General features: G+C 42.4%; 1 protein-coding gene across 19 annotated transcripts in view; it reads right to left on the bottom strand.

Moving 5' to 3' along the window:
* ADGRL3 (adhesion G protein-coupled receptor L3) overlaps positions 1–21,106 on the bottom strand; it is a 508,900-nt gene that overhangs the window by 49,824 nt on the left and 437,970 nt on the right. For all 19 annotated transcript variants that reach the window (XM_050337727.1, XM_050337726.1, XM_050337714.1 and 16 more), the window contains 4 exons: positions 13,214–13,423; positions 12,479–12,699; positions 5,332–5,398; positions 3,825–3,916 (listed from right to left, as the gene is read on the bottom strand). In XM_050337727.1, the coding sequence (XP_050193684.1) occupies positions 3,825–3,916; positions 5,332–5,398; positions 12,479–12,699; positions 13,214–13,423 (590 nt within the window). The remainder of the gene's footprint in view (positions 1–3,824; positions 3,917–5,331; positions 5,399–12,478; positions 12,700–13,213; positions 13,424–21,106) is intronic.

Below are 21,106 nucleotides of genomic sequence, written 5' to 3' on the forward strand. Positions count from 1 at the left end.
GTCCATGGCTTGAGAGATCTATATTCCCTGCAAGTTTGTAAAGGCTGGGGGAATCAATCTTCCAAAACAATTGCCTTCCCGGGTACATTTGTTGACAGTGAATCAGTTTGTGCTTATGAGCCCTTTCGTACACCCTTTGCATCCCACTTATGCTCTCAGATTGGTCACGAGTGACATAATGCGTGATGTAGGCATAGCTACCAAGGACTAAAACATACTCTTCACTGCCCACCTCTGCTCACCTATGTTTGCCAACAAGCCACAAAGAGATGAAAGAGCCACAGAGATGAATGGCCACAGTGGACTTTTGAGCTCCCAGAAACAGCCATTGTAAAAGGCTGGGAAGGAAAATCCCCTCCCACCCTGTGTCTGGGGAAGCGCGGGCAGAAGTTACACACACCACTCAAGAGGCAGCCTTGGCTGTATCACTTCATACTAAAGATCTTCAAAAGGCAGAAGAGATCCCCACTCTGGATGAACTCTGAAAATTTCTGTGTAAATATACTGAAGGAAGACATCAAATACAACTTTTTCAAAAGGGCCTAGATAAAAGCATGCTACTCTTGGTGATGGTACCTCTTGTAAAATGGGAGCCAGTGGTCCTGGTATCAGTGGCAGGCACAGAAGCTCTTGCGGTTCTGAACAACATATCCCACATACAGAAGCTCACATATTTTCCTGGCTATGTGCCTCAAAAGCAGAACTAGAGCATGAATCTTGCTGTCTCAGTGGGTAAAACCCACTGAATCAGCTCGGTACCAACCTGCCACTTAGGGAGGATGTTACTGGCAGAGGGGGAAGGACCCACATATGATTACCCTACTTCCCTCTTGAAAGTGTTGGGCTAAGCCAGAAAAGTTAACAAGGGTAAAAATTAAACTAGCCCTGTACTCATCAGATCTCTTGCTGGGTGACCCCTGGGAAACTAGTGCCCCACCACAGGAATGTCAGAATCTCCCATGTTGGCACAATAATCCAGGGACTGTTGTTGAAGGTTAGGGAAGTTTGTTTTTACAACTTTGCACAGTGCCTACAAATCTATCACCCACACTGCATCTGGTTCAGGCACTGCCCTTTGAATGGCTTTTCTGTTGGTGCAGTAATTAAAGGTATCCCAGGTGACACCTGATCCCTTATCAAGTTCATTAATTTAAGTGGAGTTATTTGGCTCTCTATTTTCTATACTTCATAATGTATTTCTAACCTTTAAAGTGACATAGGCAAGGACCAGATTGCAGGGGCGCTTATTAACAGCCTATTAAAATATTTTATGGCCTTTATTTTTACGTTGCCATAGGGAATCAAGTATTTTGCTGTTGTTAAACAGGCTCAGGATTTATGTTGCGAGAGCTTCACCACAGCCTAACACAGAGTACTGCTAGGAAATGAACTGGGAGAACAAACTCTCTTTCAGCTCTCCATGTGCTGTAAAGCTGTCATATGCAGATGGCAGCAAGGGGCCCTCCAATGCAGGTCCTTGGTTTGGTTGGCTTTTTTAAACATAAACCGATACAACAAGATGCAAGGCTCTGGGACCTGGAGGGTCTTTTTACCAATCATATAGACCCACAGAGGGAAGCTCAAAAAGGATCTTCATGGTCCCCTGTGAAATAACGTGATCTGTGGCTTTTTCTCCCAGAGCTGCTGTAACACATCGACATTTTGCAACTGAGAGCCAATGATTTTGGAAGAAGACCACAGTCTTCCCTGCAACGAGACTATGATTTTATCCAGAAGAAAACTACTATCTTACTGAAGAGTTTTCTAGAGACTGAAAACCCCTTGCTTCCCTAGGAAACCTCCATCAAAGGTGAATTCCCTTCTCTGTTACAAATCTGCACCTCTTCCTAAATCAAGCACATCCAACACTGAGACAACACATCTTGAATTTAGAGACTTAATGTTGTCCTGCTTAGGTATTCAGAAATTACAATCAAGTCCATTCTGGAATTCTTGCTTCGATAAACTTCCTAGAGTGAGTCTGGGGTTTACCTGAGTTTATATTATGTTTCTCGGTTTTTTCTCAAGCATAAAAAGTAATTTGTAATGAAGCAAAACATTTGGAAGAGTATCAGCAACATACTTAAAAGTATTTTAATTGCTTGTGTTTTCAAAACGTTTTAATGAAGTCAAATCACGAATAGACACTCATCCGCCAAAGAACCTATAAAATATTTTACTATGACATTATAATTGATGCAACTGGTTGTATAAATTCCTGGCATTTTAAACAAAGATACTAGAGATTAGCACAAGAAGATTATTCAGTAGGCAATTATTTGTTCTGCTTTAATTATAAGGGCTTTGGGGTTTTTTTTTTCTCCCCAGCTTTTAATTTAAATGTCATACCGCAACGCTTTCTAGACAGATTTTGTGTGGGTAACCTTAGAGAGACTGTTCTCAGCAAGCAATCCCATAGCACTAATGCATGACAAGTAGCCATATTAATAAATGTTATTAAATGTACCATTCCTTTAATGCCTCATCCAAGACCAAATGAAAGACTATCTTGTTGGGATCAGTCTTGGACATCCAGGGGGAACTACTCTTCCAATTTCTTTTTGTACTGAGCGATGTCAGGAGAAACAGAGGCACACCACAGAGCAGCCTGCCCACAACCTGGGCAAACGAGTGCCCTGTAGGTTTCCGAGTTCACTGGGGTCTCCTGCATTTGCACAGACTCCAGTTCTCTTTCCTCACAACCCTCATGGAAGAAGCTGTGCCTAAGAAACTAAAACTTCACCCGAAGGACCACGCCAGGTTGTGGTGTGCCAATGGCATTGCAAGGCTTGCCTGCTGAGGAAGTTTTCAAGGGGGGACTGACCTGGTTTAAATTAAAGCTGCATGAGCTGCTCAGTAGTAAAAACAATAACCTTGCTGAGAACTGCCTTGCAACTGTGCAATTCAGAGATCTCCTAACAAGCTCCCCTCACACCTCTTCTCCCACTTCTACCAAGAAGAGAGAGAAGAACCCACTTCCAGCCGTGGTGCGCACCACTCTCCTTTCCTGGGTGGGCAGTAAAGCGCTGACTCCCAACAATCCTCCTCCTGAAGCTCATTAGATGGTTTTGTTAATTAGCAGGCTCCCAATCTTACCATGTGCTGCACCTGAAATCCCCCTTGTATTTTTGAAGAGAGTAATTAAAGCCAGAGGTACTTGAATAAACAGGCACTGACAGAGACTAATATTCTATCAATATAATGAAGCAGCTTGGTAGACAGTAAAATACCCAGGTTTACTGGGCATTCAGATGTTAACCCAGTGCAAGGGCAAAACATGCCTTGGCTGAAAAGCACATCTGCGGATGTGGGCACCCCCAGGTAAATCCTCAGTAACACTAACGGAATTAATTAGATTATGGGGAGAATTTGGGTCATGAAATCTGTCAGGGGCCAAAACAAACAGAAAAGAAGTAAGGCTGCTGCACTCAGAGCACAGAGTAAGAGTAATAATCAACAGTTTCAACACCTTCCTGGTAGAGATTGCAATAATTAGCTGGTAATTACTGGGCACTCTTTACATAGAGTGACAAGGGGGTTACCTGCTCCAAGGACTGAAAATGTAGCTTTGCCTCCTTCATGCAAAATCAAATGGAAAATGCCACCACTGGCAGCCAAATCCAGTAAAGACAGTGCTTCATCATCAGCCACTTGTTGGTACCTATTAGAAACCACTCTGCAGTGCCATAACCCAATGTATTATCCCTGGTTATCACTGCTGTCAGCAGAGCTGGTTCCCCTGTTATGTTCCTCAGAGTGGAATGGGGGGAATAAACAGCAAAAGGGAGACAGGCAGAGAGCAAGAAAAAAACCCAGCCACTTACTTGATATTGTCAAGACATCCAGATTCGGGTTTCAGTATGGCAGTATGATGAAACATTTTATAGAGAGCAATCCCAAGGAAGATGACATTAAGCTGCAATGGAGTGAGGGGGGGGAGAAAAAAAAAAAGGATTATGTGACACAGCACAACATGATGGGGAGAAAGCCAGCTGCTTCTCTGTAACAGATGGGTTACTGTGTGAAATTAGCTCTCACTACAATTTTATAGCGACTGAATCACAGAAAATTTCCAAGCATTTTATAAGGTGAACTGGCCTGCAGACTGAAGGACTGGTGATGCTACAGCCTTACCAAAGCTGTGGCACTGTGTACGTTACTGATATCAGGCTGGTTCTAACCTCAACTGTAGTGCTTCATCGAGATGTTAGGGATAATGAAAAGTACTTGCTGCAATGGCTTTTCTGTGTCTGAGAGGTGTACAGGCGTGAAAAGTCACCCCAAGCATCTCGCTTAGCCAACCCCATTGTAACGAAGCATAGGCATCCTTTTCTGTGAATACACCTTTTAGACATGGTGTAATGGGGCAGATGGTCAGGGAAATCCCAACTGCTGAAGATGCTTAGCACAGCGTGAAGTTGAAAAACAAAAAGGAAAAGGAATTTGATTTGTTCTGTAAAAGATGCGATGATGTTTCAGTGCCTACGTGTTAATAAGGCTGCCAATTCCTGGAAAGGAGTTCCTTCAAAATCCCAGTCTGGAGTTTGAGACAAAATTAAAAAGGGAAGATACCTTTTTATGAATCAATTGCTTAGGGGAAAAGAAAACCCAACATTTGTAGCTGGTGGCGTGGCCCCTTCCTTGATATGGAAGGCTGCTGAAATGGCCCCCAGTTACAGGAGAAGCAGAGACAATGTCTGCATTGAAGTGGGAGTGCCTGGTTTTCTGTCCTAGCCCAACTGTAGTTAGTCAAAACAAAGGATGGTTTATTTAAGCCATATTGTAGCAATTAAAGTATAAGAAAACTCCAGCTGTCTCTAAAGTTGGGTTCTCTACCTTGTTGCTGTGTTAGCTGATATGCTGGCAATGTGTTAAACATGAAGTTATACGAGCTTCAACTTCTGCTAGGAAAGAAAAAACCCTCATCAGACTACTCTTCCAGTTTGGACTTTACTTCATCCCCCCCATCCCATATTTCTTTTTTTTTTTTTTTGTTTTTTTTCATTATCCATGCAAAGCTTTGCTCTGGAATTCAAAAATTGGGTGAGCAGTAAGTGGCATCAAAATAGAATTTGGTACTTTTAAATGTCCAATGGTAGTAACCAAACTCTGCAAGTGCCTGCTCCAAAGCTCCCCAGCCCGTTTTGATCAAGTATTTTGCAACGCCAAGAGCTTCTCATAATGAGGGTCTAATTGCTTGTGCCAGGCGGGGTCAAGGAAGAACATGCCTTTCTCAAATTAATCTGTGTAAATTAAAGATAAAGAGTAAAGGGACAGCAAAAGTTTTATTTCTTGACCTGAGAGATGGAGTAGTTAATTAGGAGTTCTTACCATAATTATCAAGGTCGCCGGTCCTATAAAGCTCCAAATGAAGTAGGTGTCAAGTCGGAGCCAACATCTGTAATGAAACACAGGGGAAAGAAGGCATTCAAGGACTGCACTCAGGACATACATCAAGACTGAGCAAGTGACAGAGAAGAATGTGAGCTGCAAAACACACCGGTGGGAGACAGGAAATATTACATTGCTTGTTCATTTAAATGCTGAATTATGTGCCCAATTTCTGACAGCGCTATTGATGGAGTAAGATAATTACTTCTAGAGGAAGCAGGGAGAAAATGGCACAAGGCTTATTTGCTAAGGCTTTCTGCATCTGTAAGCTAAAAATCCTTAAACTGAGGGGGTATTTTAAGGAAGGGGTCTGATGAACATCCATAGAGCTGCTTCTTTGCTTTATGCTCCTCTACGCTCTCCAACACTGATGCAATTCAAGCTGTCTGTCAGCTGTCAAGTGAGATGACATTTCTCCAGCAATCAGATCAGAGCAAATTTGGTGCAAATAGGAAGCATGAATTGGATAACAGGAGGCTGAGGTTTAATTAGGTTCAGCAACTTCTCCTTTAAAGTGTTTTATTTCCCTGAACCTCCAGAGTGTTTTGTTTCCACTAATGTTTCCAGGGTTGCATATGGTCTGTGCTATCGCAAGAAGTTGATTCATGGCCTAAAACTAAATTATTAATCGCTTAATTTCAACTGCATTTAATACTCCCCACATTTTTTAAGGCCCTTGGGAAATTACATTTCCATTCCTAGTTCATTCCAGGTGACAGGAAGATAAAATGGAAGTGACTGGTTACAAGACAGACGAATGTAAATTCCAAGAAAGTTTCACATGATGTTTAAAATAATAATATCTTGTCATGTTTGCAATGCTGCAAATCACAGCTCTGTTTATACACAAAGGACTGAGAAAGCATAAAACCACTCTTATACTAAACATCCAATGGACTTTCATAATTAGGCAAGTGACAGGAACTGTATACATGAATTTATCACAGCAGAAGAGAGAGCAGTTCTCACAAATGACAGCTCTAGTCTATGTGTTTAATGTTTTTCCTTTCCAATGGACTTTGCAACAGGCATAAAGGTCTGTGCCAGCAGCCCCACATGAGATGATCAGCAGGAGACGCCTGCAGAAAGAATAATATAGCGTGTCCTGGCTCTCTACGACTAGGAAAAGCCAAGATATGAATAAATTCAAAAATGCAGAGAAAGCTTCACACGTCTCTCCCTGACCATATAAATTTCAGGTCTCATCAGTGTTGAAGATGTATTGATGTATATACAGTTGCACCACTATTTGTCACAAATTAAAATACCGTCACTTCAGTGACTGTCATTCCTGAACTGCCTCTGCAGCTGCTCAGCCAGAATCTTCATGAGATAGCATCAAAATCTTAATGCAAGAGGCAAACAGAGGCTTTCAGAGCGATTGCAGGGCAATCTGGTTTCCTCCGTGGCTGTTGAAGTTCAAGGTGATTTAGATGCAGCTGGTAATGGAACGACATGAGTGACTTGAAACTACTCGAGTCTGATTCCCTGTAGGAAAGGGTTTATGCGATCATGACATCTGTGTATCACCCATAATAACATCTGAACCGTCACCCAATTGCAACTAGATTTGACAAAGGAATAGAGGTTTCAAGGATAATGAAGTCCCTGTAAAAAGTCCTCCCTCCCACCCCTGAACAAAGATGTCCGCATAGCAGCAGCTCACATTACATGGCATTTCAGACTCCATCTCCCTTAGGAAAAAAGTGTAACTAGTGTTTATGCCTCAACTGCTATATATAAATCAGGGAATATGCAGCTCCATCACTTTTCCCCACTGATAATGAGTGCTGGTGTGTGGGAGAGGACTCAGAGGGTTGTGATTTTTTTTTGTTCGTTTGGTTGGTTTGGGGTTTCTTAAATGAAAATATTTGGAACTTTTTTTTTCCCCCAGTTTAACAGTCTAAACAATTCCCAGCCCCTACTGCCCAGGAGTTGGGAACACAGTGTATTTTAGTTGCCATCAACATTGTTTTCCTTCAGCATAAAGAGTGACCTGGCTCTTGGAAAGCCTAGGAAAGAGGAAACACATAAAGCCTCTCTTTACTTCTTAAAGCATGACGGCTAGCCCTATGGTCACATCTGGAGCAGCTGGTTTTTAGTGCATATAGATTGGGACATAGGAAAAATCAGTGAAAGTTGAAATACAGAATGAGTGAAAAGCTGTGCCAGGCTGAGGAAAGAAGCGCAAAGCAATTGGTTTCTTTTCCAGACAGCCAAATGGATGAGATTTTCCACCCTGTTCCCCTAAAAAATCTGTCTCTTCAGTTGTGGAGAACGACTGAGTGACAAGAGATGGGTACTGTGGATGAGAAAGAGGAGAGGAGCCAGGTCCTGCCCTCAGGATAGGCAGGGGCCAGGCATGGAACAAAAGAAGGCCCTTCCAATAAGAGATGGCTTCACCTAAGCCAGAGTACAGCTTGTGAAAAACAGAGAAAACTTTTTTTTCCACCTCTCTGCACACTTTAAAGAATATGATGTCATTTTTTATTTGTTTGGACAGAAAAATCACTTTTCTGTGAAACCATGTACGATACTCAGTCTTGGGCGACTAAACGGAAAGCTGCAGGATTGATCTGCAGAGGGACTTGAAAAAGCTGGGAGGCTTGGTGGTCATCAGAAAGAGATGCAACTTTGAACCTGTTTAAGTCATACCTTATTAAAAATGCAAATTAAGAGCAAAACATCGAAACACAGGCATCCCGCCAATTGCGTTGCGAAGCTGTAAATTGCTAATCAGACAAGTACCACACTGAGCTTTTTTCTTCCCTTAAAACACAAAACCCCACATGCACAATGAGCTGCATAAATGAGCTCCTCAAAACAAGGAAGCAATCAGGCAACTCACTTCCCAAAGTTGCTAATCTTGGGCTGCCGAGTTACTTCTGACCCTCCACGTGCAGCTGCACTGTGAGCACAGACTTGCCACAGTACGAGTTTAGACTGTGCTACCATTAAGCAAACGAGCTGCTTCAGGGTTCAGAACAAGGCAGAGCGGATTATCAGAAAATGTGCAGATGCAGGGAACACTGTTCAAAACTCCACTGCTTCTTCCAAGACTCACACCAACGTATTCAGTCCTCATAATGAGCTCTGTGGCACTGCTTTCCTTTACTTTTTAATTTTCTCCTTTTCCACAGCGACAACTCACAATATTCACCTAAAGCTTTTCCCAAGTAATAAAGACTACAAAGAGTTTACTCTATTTTCTGCATGAAGAGAAATCAAATACTAAACTATCCCTGGTGTGCATTAAATATAACCAATAAACAATCATTAGCTGCCATTGGACCATAAAATTTGAAGAGCCCTAAACATATCATGTTGTTCATGGGAGCTCAGCGGTTTGTTTCACGTGGCTATACAGCCTCCTTGTCAGGGTGCAGTAACGGGATATGTATGCACCAGACATGCCTTTCAAGGGTGCAGTATAGGTTCTGCTTAATGGAGTTCAGCATCCACACTGCTCATGCTTCTTCCTCCAAACACTGGCAACAACGCCGCAAATAAAACAAGTTCAGTGGAGCCACCCAAGACAGACCGCATTGTTAGAAGCTATTTCTGAGCTACATTTACATGCATGAAATGTCGGCGGCTGGCTGATGGACTTGGAGGCTGTGTACATACACAGAGCTTTCATTTTGCTTTCTGACAGCTGGATTGCTTACCATGTATATCCTGCTTTATAGTGTTCCGAACGGGGGGAGAAGGGGGAAGAAACAATAGAGAGATTCCTGCCATGATGAATTTGATCACCAGTGGATGAATATACCTACAAGTAGGTTTTCTAAAATATATTGAACCATTCAAAGTGTAGCTGCTTTCCTCTGCAATTTGTAAGAGGCTTTGATATTAAACTCAGGAATATGGAATAGCTTCTTGCTGTCCGTTTTGGATGGCCTGCTTCTACAATGAGTCCTCTAAAAGGGAGATTTCTAAAGTCTTAATTGAGCTTTTAATTCTAGACACACGTTATTTTCAAACACTAACAAAAACTGCAAATGCTATTTTCCTTCTGCATTTTGCAGCATTGCCCACCACGATCCTTGACATAAATCTGGCCGGGGGATGGATGGATTTGGTTAACACACAGGACAAGGCACATGATGTGTAAAACCGCAATCCCAGTATTTTCCTTTCTTTGCAGCAAAACTTGAGCTGTGACTATTTAAGACTCAGGAGCTGAAAACCTGGCCTGTAAGAAATGGTCACCTGGAAGTTCATATGAGCATTGCCAGAATCACTTTGGCAATGTGGGGGACCCCCACTGTCTGCAGTGGAGCTCCCTGCTTCTCATCTTTACTTTAGAAACTACAATCAGAATAAGGTGAGATGCAACATTTCTGAAAGGACCAAACACAGCTCAGCTTGTTCACATGAATTGTCCCTGCTGGCCTGAATGGGATGATCTTTTAATGAAATCACTATGCTACTGCTTGGTTATAAAAGCAAACTAATCTCCTAATATTCTTAAATAAAATGATCTCCTAATATTCTTAAATAAAAAAATAGTAAAAGGAAAAGGATCGATCCCAATTCTTGAAATAGTTAAGTGTAAAAGAGTATCTTTACAGGGTAGCTGCTTTAAAATGTCAATATGAATAGTAGGGTATGGGACACTTCAGAAAACCACCAGCACCAAGTGATACGCAAAGCAACTGCCTGTTCCTGGCTATGTAATCTGGGCATGTGTTACAGGAGGGTTGGATTTAGAAAGGCAAATGAAATCAAGAAAACCTACACTGGGTGTCTAAGCAAATCATTCTGAGATGTATGAATGGTGGCACCAAATGCCAGGCAAAAAACAAATAACACTAACAGCTCCATAAGTCCTGCTTAAACAAATGCAGTAAATAATGGAGGGAGGCAAGTAATATATTCCAGAGTATGTTTTACAAAACCTGGCAAAACCAAGCAACTTCTTGCAATCAAATTATGTATGCCTGGCATATAGTTCACTGCAAATTCTAATCAGTTCTACCCTTCTAATAACATTACACTGAAAAATACATCATCATCCATCAACCAGATGGAGCATGATAGTTATACAAAACATTTTGTATGTTTTTTTATTTTCCTCTAAGAGAATGTGATAAAATTGTGCATTGTGGAATTAAAAATTAGAAATAAATATTTTAGCCTTTGCAAATATCTGTAAATACTTATTTGCAAAATATTATATATGAATGTTTAATTATTAAAAACACTACTTTATGCTGTGGGGAGGGAGACATATTTTACTGGCACACACACAGGACTGCTGCCTCCTCAATGCCAAAACAGTGAAGTTTTCTTGTTCGCCTTCAGTGAATTTCAGCCAAACTTTCTGCCTGTACCTTCCATGCCATGGAAACATTTGGGCACCCAAGGCCTGTTGGGAAGAGGCAGGGTATCCCATGGAATATGTTTATTTTGCTGTGCTTCAGAAAGGTCCATATATTAATTTAGCAGGAGCAGAAACATTTCAGCAATGGAAAGCTGCCGTGGTGCTTTGTGGGAGCTGTGGTTAAGGACTATGTATTCCTAGGCTTTACAGCCAGGCTATTCCGTGCCACTAACTCCTACAAGCTACACTGCTACTCTAGTCATCCCTACAAAACACCACGAAGGACCCTAGGTAAAGATGAAGGTGGATGCAAATCAACTGCTGTCTCACATCCAAAGCCAAGCCCTGGGCTTGGGAATGTCCTTTCGCTATGAGGGAACAAACTAAGACATTTTCAGCACCCAGCAGTTACAGAGTGCCAAATGTAGGCCTCTGTGAAGAGACAGGTCCTCTGTAGAAACACCACAGTAAGAATAAATTTGTCCTAAAAGTCAAGGCAAAATGTTTCCATATCTGATTCAATAGGTGCTTATATATTGCTTTAGAGGGGATGTGAATAGAAGAGCTGGTTGGGGCAGAAAGCAGGTGGCAGCTCATGGAAAAAATGGTGATCTATTTCTTCTCCAAAAATGGTGATCAGCTGTTGTGTTACTTATTCTTTGCCCTCTAGGCCTGTCAAAGTAGGTCAAACTACTTTGGATAAATTGGTAGAGATCCTTGAAAACTTACACACTCCTACCTTTATCTGTGTGGGCCATTTCCTTTCCACAAAGCATGACATTTATACAAATTCAGGTTGCTATTCTCACAAATATCCATCTGGGATCCAAACCTATCTGCTAGCATGGTAATGGATCGTGAGCAGCTCCACTGCTCTACAAATCTGCTTTTGAGAGAAATCAGGCTCATAAATACTAATAAGATTTCTGGAGAAAAATCTGCAGTTGAACTTTACAGAATATCAACTGCTGCCATGACCTGACAAAACTCATGCTAAAAAAGAGCTTTATAAACACCACCAGCTCATTGTCATGTACACCATCATACTGAGCCCTTAACTCAGTTAAAATGACATGGAAAGGCAGCCTGACAAGGGAAGCAAAACAAAACAAAACAAACCACCAAAACCAAAAACGAACAAAAAAAAGTCAATAAAAACACTACTGTAGCAAAGATGGCAAAGAGAATCAAAGGCTCCTCAATTTTCCCTTTCTTTTCCATTAGACAGTGGTGCATGATAACCTAAATTGTGCTTTGATACCAGCTTCAGCAGTGTTGAAAACTCTTAGGATTATTTATAATGATAAATGATACAGCTGTTCCAATTTGCGAAGAGTCTAATGCACTCCACAGTCATCACCTATTTTGCCTGCAGGCTCTATTAATTTGATAGAACACTTTAAAAAAGAGGAAGAAAGCAGTATTTCTTCATCCAAATAAGAAATACTCTTTGATTAGAGAAGGATGACCTTGCTGATTTAGTACTAAACTGAGACTTGGGACAGTCACCTCTGCTGATGTTATGCAATTGTGGTAAAATTTTCATCAACTGACTTCCCTGGAAAACACCTTTGCAAATCATTTCATAGTGGGGAATTTGTCCTGTGTCATCACAGCCTGCATTGGAGACCAAGAGATGAGGTAAGGAATGCCTCCTGGCTGAGCTCTGTCTGCATCAAGCCCTCTGGGCTCCTCACATCCCTTCATCATCCCCACTCCCACCTCTCCTGCCCAGGTCCAAGGAACACCAAGCTCACTCACACTTTGTCCGTGCCATAGCTCCGATAGTCCACTGCTGCTGACACGGCCACAATCAGTGCAGGCATGCCGTAGCCCACCAAATAGAAGTACTTCCTCCGGGAGTGTTCGCTCTCAAAAACCTCCACCAGCATGATGTAGAGCTGCACCCCCTCCAGGAACATCCAGGTGAAAGCTGCCAGGAAGAAGAAGTGCAGGAGGGCAGCAAAGACGGCACAGGCGATCTGTGTGAGGATTGAAAAGAGCAAGGGAAGGTGTTTGTACCATGATGAATTAATGCAACAGTCTGGACTACTCTTACTGGGAGGTTTAATGAAAATGAGGGAGTTCTTATCTTCCCTCCCCGAAGGCAGAACCTTTTTTTCACTTGGAAAATGTGTGTGAATTATTTTAAAATAGACACATCTTCGCATATATAAATTATATTAAAAGACACAAAGGTAGGTATGTACACAATCTGATAAATAAACATATAAAGATGCACAAAGTATATGTGCATTTTTACAACCTGCTTATTAAACAGACACACACATCATTTACAAGCAACACACATACCGCCTCCGAAATCACAGCAGGCATCAGCATGTGACTCCCAGTTAATAACCAGGGGCCCAGCCCTGTAAGGACTCATGGATGGAATTCAGACAGCGCTGTAATGTATCTCGCTGCATGGTCAAACACTGCACATGTACTGAGGTAAGAGCCTGGGACAGAAGCAGAAAGCTCTTTGTCTCTTACCGGCTGGTCAGTCCGGTTGATGCCGATGAGGAAGAGGAGTTCTGCCACGAAGAGGCTGATGCACAAGTTCTTGTGAATTGTGTTGCGGTCGCTCTGCAGTCCACGGAAGAAGCAGAAGGTGAAGATGCAGATCAGGAGGCAGACCAGTGACAGCAGGATGCCAACCCATGTGATGAAGTCCAGGAGTAGGTCATGGACTGCATCGCTGTGCTGAAGATAAAACCAAAATATCTCATCACTGCATGATGCATGACTTTTAATTCATTCCAGACACAGAATGAGGCTGCCTGAGACCCTTCCCCAAATATTTGTACCAACTCACCAAGCTGTGGCACAAAGTACCACTACCAAAAAGATTAAATGGACTTAAACTTGAATCCTGCAGCAAGAAAGCTGCAATCTGAAACACTGACTCCAAAGCATCTTGCAAGCTGCAGATGCCCTGAACAGACTCAGATCCAAAAAAATCCTAGAAACAATGATGCTGTTGTTGAAAATACTGAGATGTCATAAGTTAGTCTTGTGTGCAGCTCCATCTTTCACAAATGTGGCAAAGGAGCATCTCGACACACAGAAAAGAACCATCAAACGCAGTGAGTCAAGTGTAAAAAAGTGTTTCATGCTAACAACATCATGTCCAACAACCCCAAGTCCATTACAACTATTTACTAACAGTGAAAAAAGACTCCCTTTAAATGTTCACAGAGATGTATGAGCTTGAAGGCTTGGAGGTTTTGGACAGAAAGAGATTGCGTAAATTTATTTTTTTTTGTTCCACAGTGGAAGGACAAAAGAAGTCTGATTTTTCTTTTTCAACACTAGAGTTATATTTTAAAACTCCTGGGAAGTCAGATTGATCCCTAAAATGTTACCCAAGAAAAAAAAAAAAGACAGACCTTTAAACATGAATATGCTTTTAAACTGTGTCAGAAAAATGATTTTAAGACAGCCTGGAAAGCCAGTGATTCCCTGTGATGAAATCATAACATGGTTTTATTCCAAAGCCATGCAAACAAAGCCATTTGCTGTGGCAAAGTAAGGCAGCAAAGTTTTGTGAGGGGCAACATAGGTGTGCCTTGGCTCTGCTGATAAAACACTGCTGCATTGCTCCTGAGCTTACACTACATGACCCTCACGAAAAGAGGAGGGGAGTGATGGGACCCTCTTGGTACGAGTATCCTACTACCTTATTCCTTATTCAGGCTGTAAAACTCACCCGTAACTCCCCAAGTTTCCAGGAGATGCAGTGAAATTAGAGGTATCATCACTTGGTAAAATGTAAATAAGAAGTGAGAAATACACGGTGAGTCAGGAGATAACTGCTTCGGGCTAAGTGGTTAGAGTCAATGAGCTGAGGAAAAGACTGGCTGGGAATCTCTGGGGGCTTTCCAGAAAGACCAGAACAGCCTGAAACCCAGCTTTGTGGTCCACCAGGCTGTGTTATAAACGGTAATCACATTCCCCACCACTTCTGGCATTTCAATGACTTAGGCTGGCAAATACAATAGTGTCACACTTCAAAAAGCCAGGGCAAACTGGAAACATTTTTCACTCCATGGGATAAAAGCTTATGACAGATGGAGGGAAAAGGTGATTAATTTATCCATTTTCTTTGCCTGCCTGCCAATGATAAAGCCACATCAAATGTCAGGCCTTTCCCAATATACACTCTGCTATGTCAGCACCTGTGAGAAACAACTCAAACCTTTCAGCTGTTTGGCTTTATCGGCATGAGTGATAGGCATCAAATGATAATGAAAGATGAGGAGTGACTCTCTGCTCCATCTCTTCCATGTTGGAAGTTTTCTCTTCAGAGAGACTTGGAGGTAGAAAGATGGAGAGCTTCCTTGCCCAAACACTCGAAGCTCCTCCTGAGTGCTTCCAGTATCTAAGGAACTAGAGGTCACAAGTCCAACAGGGAGACAAGAAATCATTGTGTGCTTTCCGTAGATCATGACAGAAATGCCTATTCCAGCCAGCTCATCCAGCAGCGCCCAGAACACTGACAAGATGAAGCACATCATTTTCCTGGTGGCTGCGCCTTGCTTTATCTCAGTGTCATTCCAGCTCATCCATCCCTCTTAACTCTGTGAAAAAATGTTAATGCAAACCTTGCACCTTGCAAATCATTCTTTCTTTTGTCTGACGCTGCTGGAGAATGGCAGGAGAACATCTCCCCGAACAAGCCCTCATCTGATTATTATATTGCCCCGCCAGGCTGAAGTGACCAAGAGCTCTTGGGCTGGGCGAGCAGGACAAGACAGCTAATGGAGATGCTTACAAGGAGAAAGCAACCACAAGGACTTTGGCCAGATGCACCCACCCCACCCAGATGCAGCCAACAGCACAGATTCATCTATCCCAAGACAAATTTAGCTTGGTGCAGGGAATATTCTCTGAGGGCTTCTTTCCCTAGATGGGGAGATGAATCTCAAAGGTCTCAGCTCCTGCACCTCTTATCACAAGACTACAACTCTGCTGACTTTAATACACGATGTAGGAATTACAGGTGTTTTTTGCTCCTGAAGTGGGATCCTACCATCTGGGTCCATGGTCTTCCTCAGGGAAGGGCTGCTTGCCCAAGAAGCTTCCCATACTTAGCAATAAACATGCTTCATTGTTGTATTATTATTATTATCATCACTCTCACTACTCCTCTTTTTAATATTAATCGTAAAGATAATACTGACTTTATGTACATAACACTCATCCCTGGAGCGCTGGGAAACAACCATAAAACCAACTTCACCATAATTACAAGCTCCCTCCCCAAACTCAACGAACTCACAAAAGAACAAACAAAAAGGAATAATAACAATAAACTGGGAACAAGAGCAATTTAAAAACACCTCAGGGGAAAAAATATGAATTCGTATCTTTTCTAGTAAAGTTCAAGAGAAGAAGTGAGTTGAATTTTAAAAGCTGGGTACACTTCATCCTTTTTGGAATGCCCAATTTCAGGTGCTACTGCAGAGCCAACGGGTCAGGGAAGACTGGCATCCTTCCCAGGACAGTGCCAACTGCCCTCAGGGCAGGCACATCCAGAGTTTTTACATCAGCAAGTACAACAAAATGGAACTTGACTTTTGCTGGAGACTGAAACTTGTAAATTACTGCAGTGTCACCGGCCACAAAGCAGAATAATATGGGAAAAGAAGGAATAGTGGTAATCACTCCCAGTGCTGTGAGCTTATCCTTGCCATCACCCAACCGCTGTGTGACAAATAAGGGAGCAATATACCTGGCTTACACAGCTGGTACAATGGACTTCCAGAGTTAAATATGATTCACAGCACACTAAGATTTTGAATTTGGGTCTTAAGTCTCCAAGCCTGGCCCCTTAACCACAGAAAAATGCAAAAGGAGCAAATCTTCCCTTTACCCTGTCCATCACTGTTCAAACATTCCTTGACTGAGGATAAAATAGCTCTGTTGTGCATGCTAATCACTGAATCACAGATTGGATAAGGTTGGAAGGGACCACCACTTGGTCCAACCTCCCTGCTCAGGTCCAACTAGACTCTGTGCTGTTGATCACGACCCTAAGGGATTTGTTGTTCCTCGAAGATCCCTAATGACATCCTTCTGGAACAATACAAGCCCTAGGGTCTCTAAAGCATGCAAAATACTTCTGAAAACACCAGTGTATCGATAATAACCAAGTCTTGTTTCTCAATGGTCTCCACAAATACCTGAGTGACGACATTACAATTTCTACATCCTTTTATATATAGCAGAGTTATATATATATATATATACACACACCTGAGGAACCAGAAGAGCCCACAAGAGGTATCAGTTGTCAGCCCAAGAGACAATTTCCTGAAAGCATCAATCAAAGACCTCCTTGCCCAAATGTACCATGGCTGACCAGACTGGTGCTACATGCATGCAAGACACTGAGTTTTGTTACCACTAAGCTACACAAGCTTTACAGTTAAAATGACACACAGATTACTTTCGGCACAGGAACAACTTGTTGAATAATTGAAAGGGATAAAATAATCCACTTCAGTTAAAGGGTTTCTATATTAAGTATGTTTTACATTTATGATTTAGGTATGAGCCTGAACTAAAGCCCAGTGAAAGGAGATGTCTCTGGCTTCAGAATAAAGCTCTGTTTTTGCTCCAGTGGGGCCAAGAGCAGTAGGAGAAGAGTGTTGATGGAGACTCGTGCAGGAGGAGTTACAGGAGAACTGGAAGCAACCACAGCAGGGTGAGCAGGCAGCCCAGATATTATCCAGGCTGGGAAAATCAATGAGGAGCTCTGGCAGTGCCTGTACACCAGAGCTGAGCTAATAAAAACAAATCCCAGGGAATGTCAGCTTATGACAGAATGGCTCTCCCTGAGATGAACAGCCATTTCCTCCCTTATTAAAAACATCAGCAGAAGAAAACAGCAGCCAAACTGAGCTGCCAGCAGCAAAGGACACATTCCTTTGCCTAATCTGTCCCTCCAGGAATGGAAGAAGTAATATCTTTGGGGGTAGAGGAATAAGTAAGCAGTAAATAAAAACACAGTGTCATAAACTAGCTCAGATATGACCGCTCGGCGCCTGGTGGGAGCTGGCAGTGTACTGGGCTGGGCAGAGACCCAAGTGGGACAGGTTTGAACTTCTGTGCATTGCTGATACTGCTTCCTGGATTTGTAGCTATTTGGGGCCATGCAGGGTCCCTCTGTCCTTTTCCCCCCATCGCTGCTGGTGAGAGAGGATTACTGCCATATTACTGCCTGTAATGCTTAGTGGCTAAGTGCAAAGGGCTACTTAAGAAGCAGATGCGTTTGTAAATGTGCCAAAAGCATCAGCTGGGATACATGGACTGGGAGGAAACCCCAAAGGACTCCTGCAGTGCGTCTGGGCAGAGGAGTATGTGCTGGGAGGATCCTTTTGCTTTAGCATCCATCCTCTCCATCTTTGCCCTGAGGGAGTTAGGCAGCTCTGCTCCACAGCAAACAGTCCCTATGGGCCTGGTAAGTATCCTCTCTGTACTCTGCAAAGACAATGCTGTCAGGGCACCATCAGGTCCTAACCCAGGAATGAAGAGAGAATAGTTCTCACCTGAAGTCCCCATGCAACACCACTGTCTTCAGACTGTGGTCATTCATAATAAGGTTCAGATCCCCAAGCACTCCTGCAAGGTTCTTTAGCTCACTTTCCTCTCCTTGCCTTAGTCCACAAAGCTGACTTCATATTCTGCATGGGCAACACAGACCATCTTCCTTCTCTTCTGCCTTCCTTAGCAAGATTCCTCCTAGCAGAACTCTTTCCCACAAATTTCTCCCCAAAATGCAACAGCATTCCAGCAACTGCCAGAAGCAGCAGCCAGGACAAGTCACAGAAATCTCCATGACCAGAATAAAGCTATATGAAGGCAGGCGTGCACAGAGAAATGGGTACTGACCTCACCTCATCCTGTGTTATGAACACCACTGCAGATACAGCATGTGGCAAGAGCCCAGTGTTTCCACTGCACTCACCAACACCACTGCAACTGGGATGCAGCTGAGGCAAGATTCAGTTGTTGAGAAGAGGTGAGGCTTGAAAAACAATTGCATCCATCATCCTGCCCTCCTCTGCTGGCTGGATTTAGGCAGTTCTGCTTACTCATGTGGCATCTCCATCCCAAGAAATGAGCTGTGGTGGTTGTGCCAAACGCAGTGTACACATCTACCCAGCTAAGCTGCCAGCTTGTTAACTTGAGTTTCTGGAAAAAGTCTGGTCACAGCATCATCAGCTTCTGCTGTCACAGTGATGGTCTAACCCAGCCTGGTGCTGAGAGACACCTGGGACATATTTCTACTACACCATGGCCAGTACCTTTGCTTTGGTCCTCACATCCAGCTCTCAGCCAGAAAGGAAGGGTGTAACAAGAAAAAAAGCAAGGCTTAGCGCTTGCCAATAGGAGCTACAGGGATTTTGCGTGAATTTTAGAGCAGAGGATCAGGAAACCCTGCAGGGTGATGATGTTTCATGCTCTGTGGCACACCTCCTTACTATGCAACTAGCCCTGTCTGGCAGCTTGGAGAGTCAAGAAGAGCAGTACTAAGCAAATATGTACCTGTTGGACTGAAGGGAAAGAAAGCCATGAGCTAATAAACTGCAGTGTGCTCTAACTTCTGACACCTGTAAGTACTAGACTAAGAAACTGCAAATTCAGGGGCTCAAGGGTATTTTTATCTGAAGTCAGGAACAGTTGTTTCTCTAGTTGTTTCCAGGTTGGACACCCAAAAGTGGAAACCTGAGAAGATCTGGGTCAATGCTTTGGGGAATGCACAGACAAGGACCCGTGAGATGTCCAACCTGACAGAACTAGAAACAGTAAGACACAACCAGAGCTCAATGCAAAACAGTCTGTGTCAAACTGAGGGTAAGGAACTCAATGAAATAGACCCAACAGGCATAGATTACTTGACCTAATAGGTATATTTTAACTAAGGTATAACCAACATGCTGTTTATAGCTCCTTATTCTTAGGGTTCATTGAGGTCACAGATTTCTGTCCCTAACAGAGACTCAAATACTGCTGCATTTTGAATTTTACAATCTCACTGAAGACAAACACATTTAATGACTTTTCCACTTAATTAAAATAGTTCTTATTTAATAAGATATTAGAACAAGTTACTTTTTGCAGCATGTAATATTTTTTTTTCTTAGAATTAACACCTTTGATGGTACAAAATGATTTGTCTTGCAAAATTCATTACATAGAGGTTTCAGTAATTTAATTCCACAGTTAGAGTGTTTTTGCAATCCTGCACCCACTTCTGCTTTCATTCACTTCTGTTCAATCCCACAAGTGCTAATATATGGATAAACCAGCTTGCAATAACTTGAGTTTGCTCTTTATATCTGAAATGGCTGTACTGCTTTAGGCAATGGACCACTACATTCCATTCAGATGGAATTTTTATTTATTCCTTTCTCTCCTTAGCTTGCCTTATGCTTCCATTCCCCAAATAATTAGCACAGTGTAACGTGTTTGTGGTACAGAATAACACCTGAAAGCTTCCTATTAATTGCAACAGTTAAAACAGCTTTCTTCCCCCTCCCCCACTGCCTTTTTTTTTTTAAAAAAAAAAAAGAAGAGTAAGATCTGGCATTTACTACATACTGATAAGCAATGTTTATCTACCCTAGGGTACCTTTGCTTATTCTGTTTTGGGTGGGTTTTTTAATTGCATTTTCCCACCAGCTCTAAACTTGTTCTCTGGCTGCATAATTTTCCCATGATACATTTAAGATGCATCTGCTATAATTAATATGATGAAAAACACAAGCTTATATGAAAAACAGCTTGTAAATTTTGACTAATTCTGCAGCAATTACATAGGTAGAATGTCTTATTTAACTATGGGCTTTGTTCCATAGCATGGGAGCCACCACATTTTTATAGCATTTAAGGGTCATAACATCCTACCAATTCAAGCAAGAAATAGATATTAACATAGATCTCATCTATGTTAAACATATAGCATAATTTAACAAAACATCTATGAGACTGTAATAATTTTCTCATAACACAGGTCAAATCAGCCTCCTACGTGGTAAAAACGGTGATTTGTTTCCAAGTCTTAAAACCTCTCTGCAAATGGGGGTTTTCATTTTTCCTGGAAAACTGTCTGGCAGGGCAACGAGCACTGCATGCCTGTAAGGTCATCCCTTACCAGGAGGATTCATCAGTGAGATCCAGCTCACAATTTGTTATGCAGTCCTACTGTTCTCTCCCCATGCCAGCTGGGGCTCTGACAGGGGCTAGAGGGATACCTGCAGGTGAGGGTCCATCACTGTTCCCAGAAGCTATGCATCCCGCTTGTGAGCACAGCCAGCTTTTGGTCTTGGGCACGGTTATTTTACCCCACTGAAGTATGTGGGTGAATAAGGAACTCTG

Source organism: Myiozetetes cayanensis, unplaced genomic scaffold (genome assembly GCF_022539395.1).
Source record: "Myiozetetes cayanensis isolate MyiCay16 unplaced genomic scaffold, myiCay2020 scf7, whole genome shotgun sequence".
Lineage (NCBI taxonomy): Eukaryota > Metazoa > Chordata > Aves > Passeriformes > Tyrannidae > Myiozetetes > Myiozetetes cayanensis.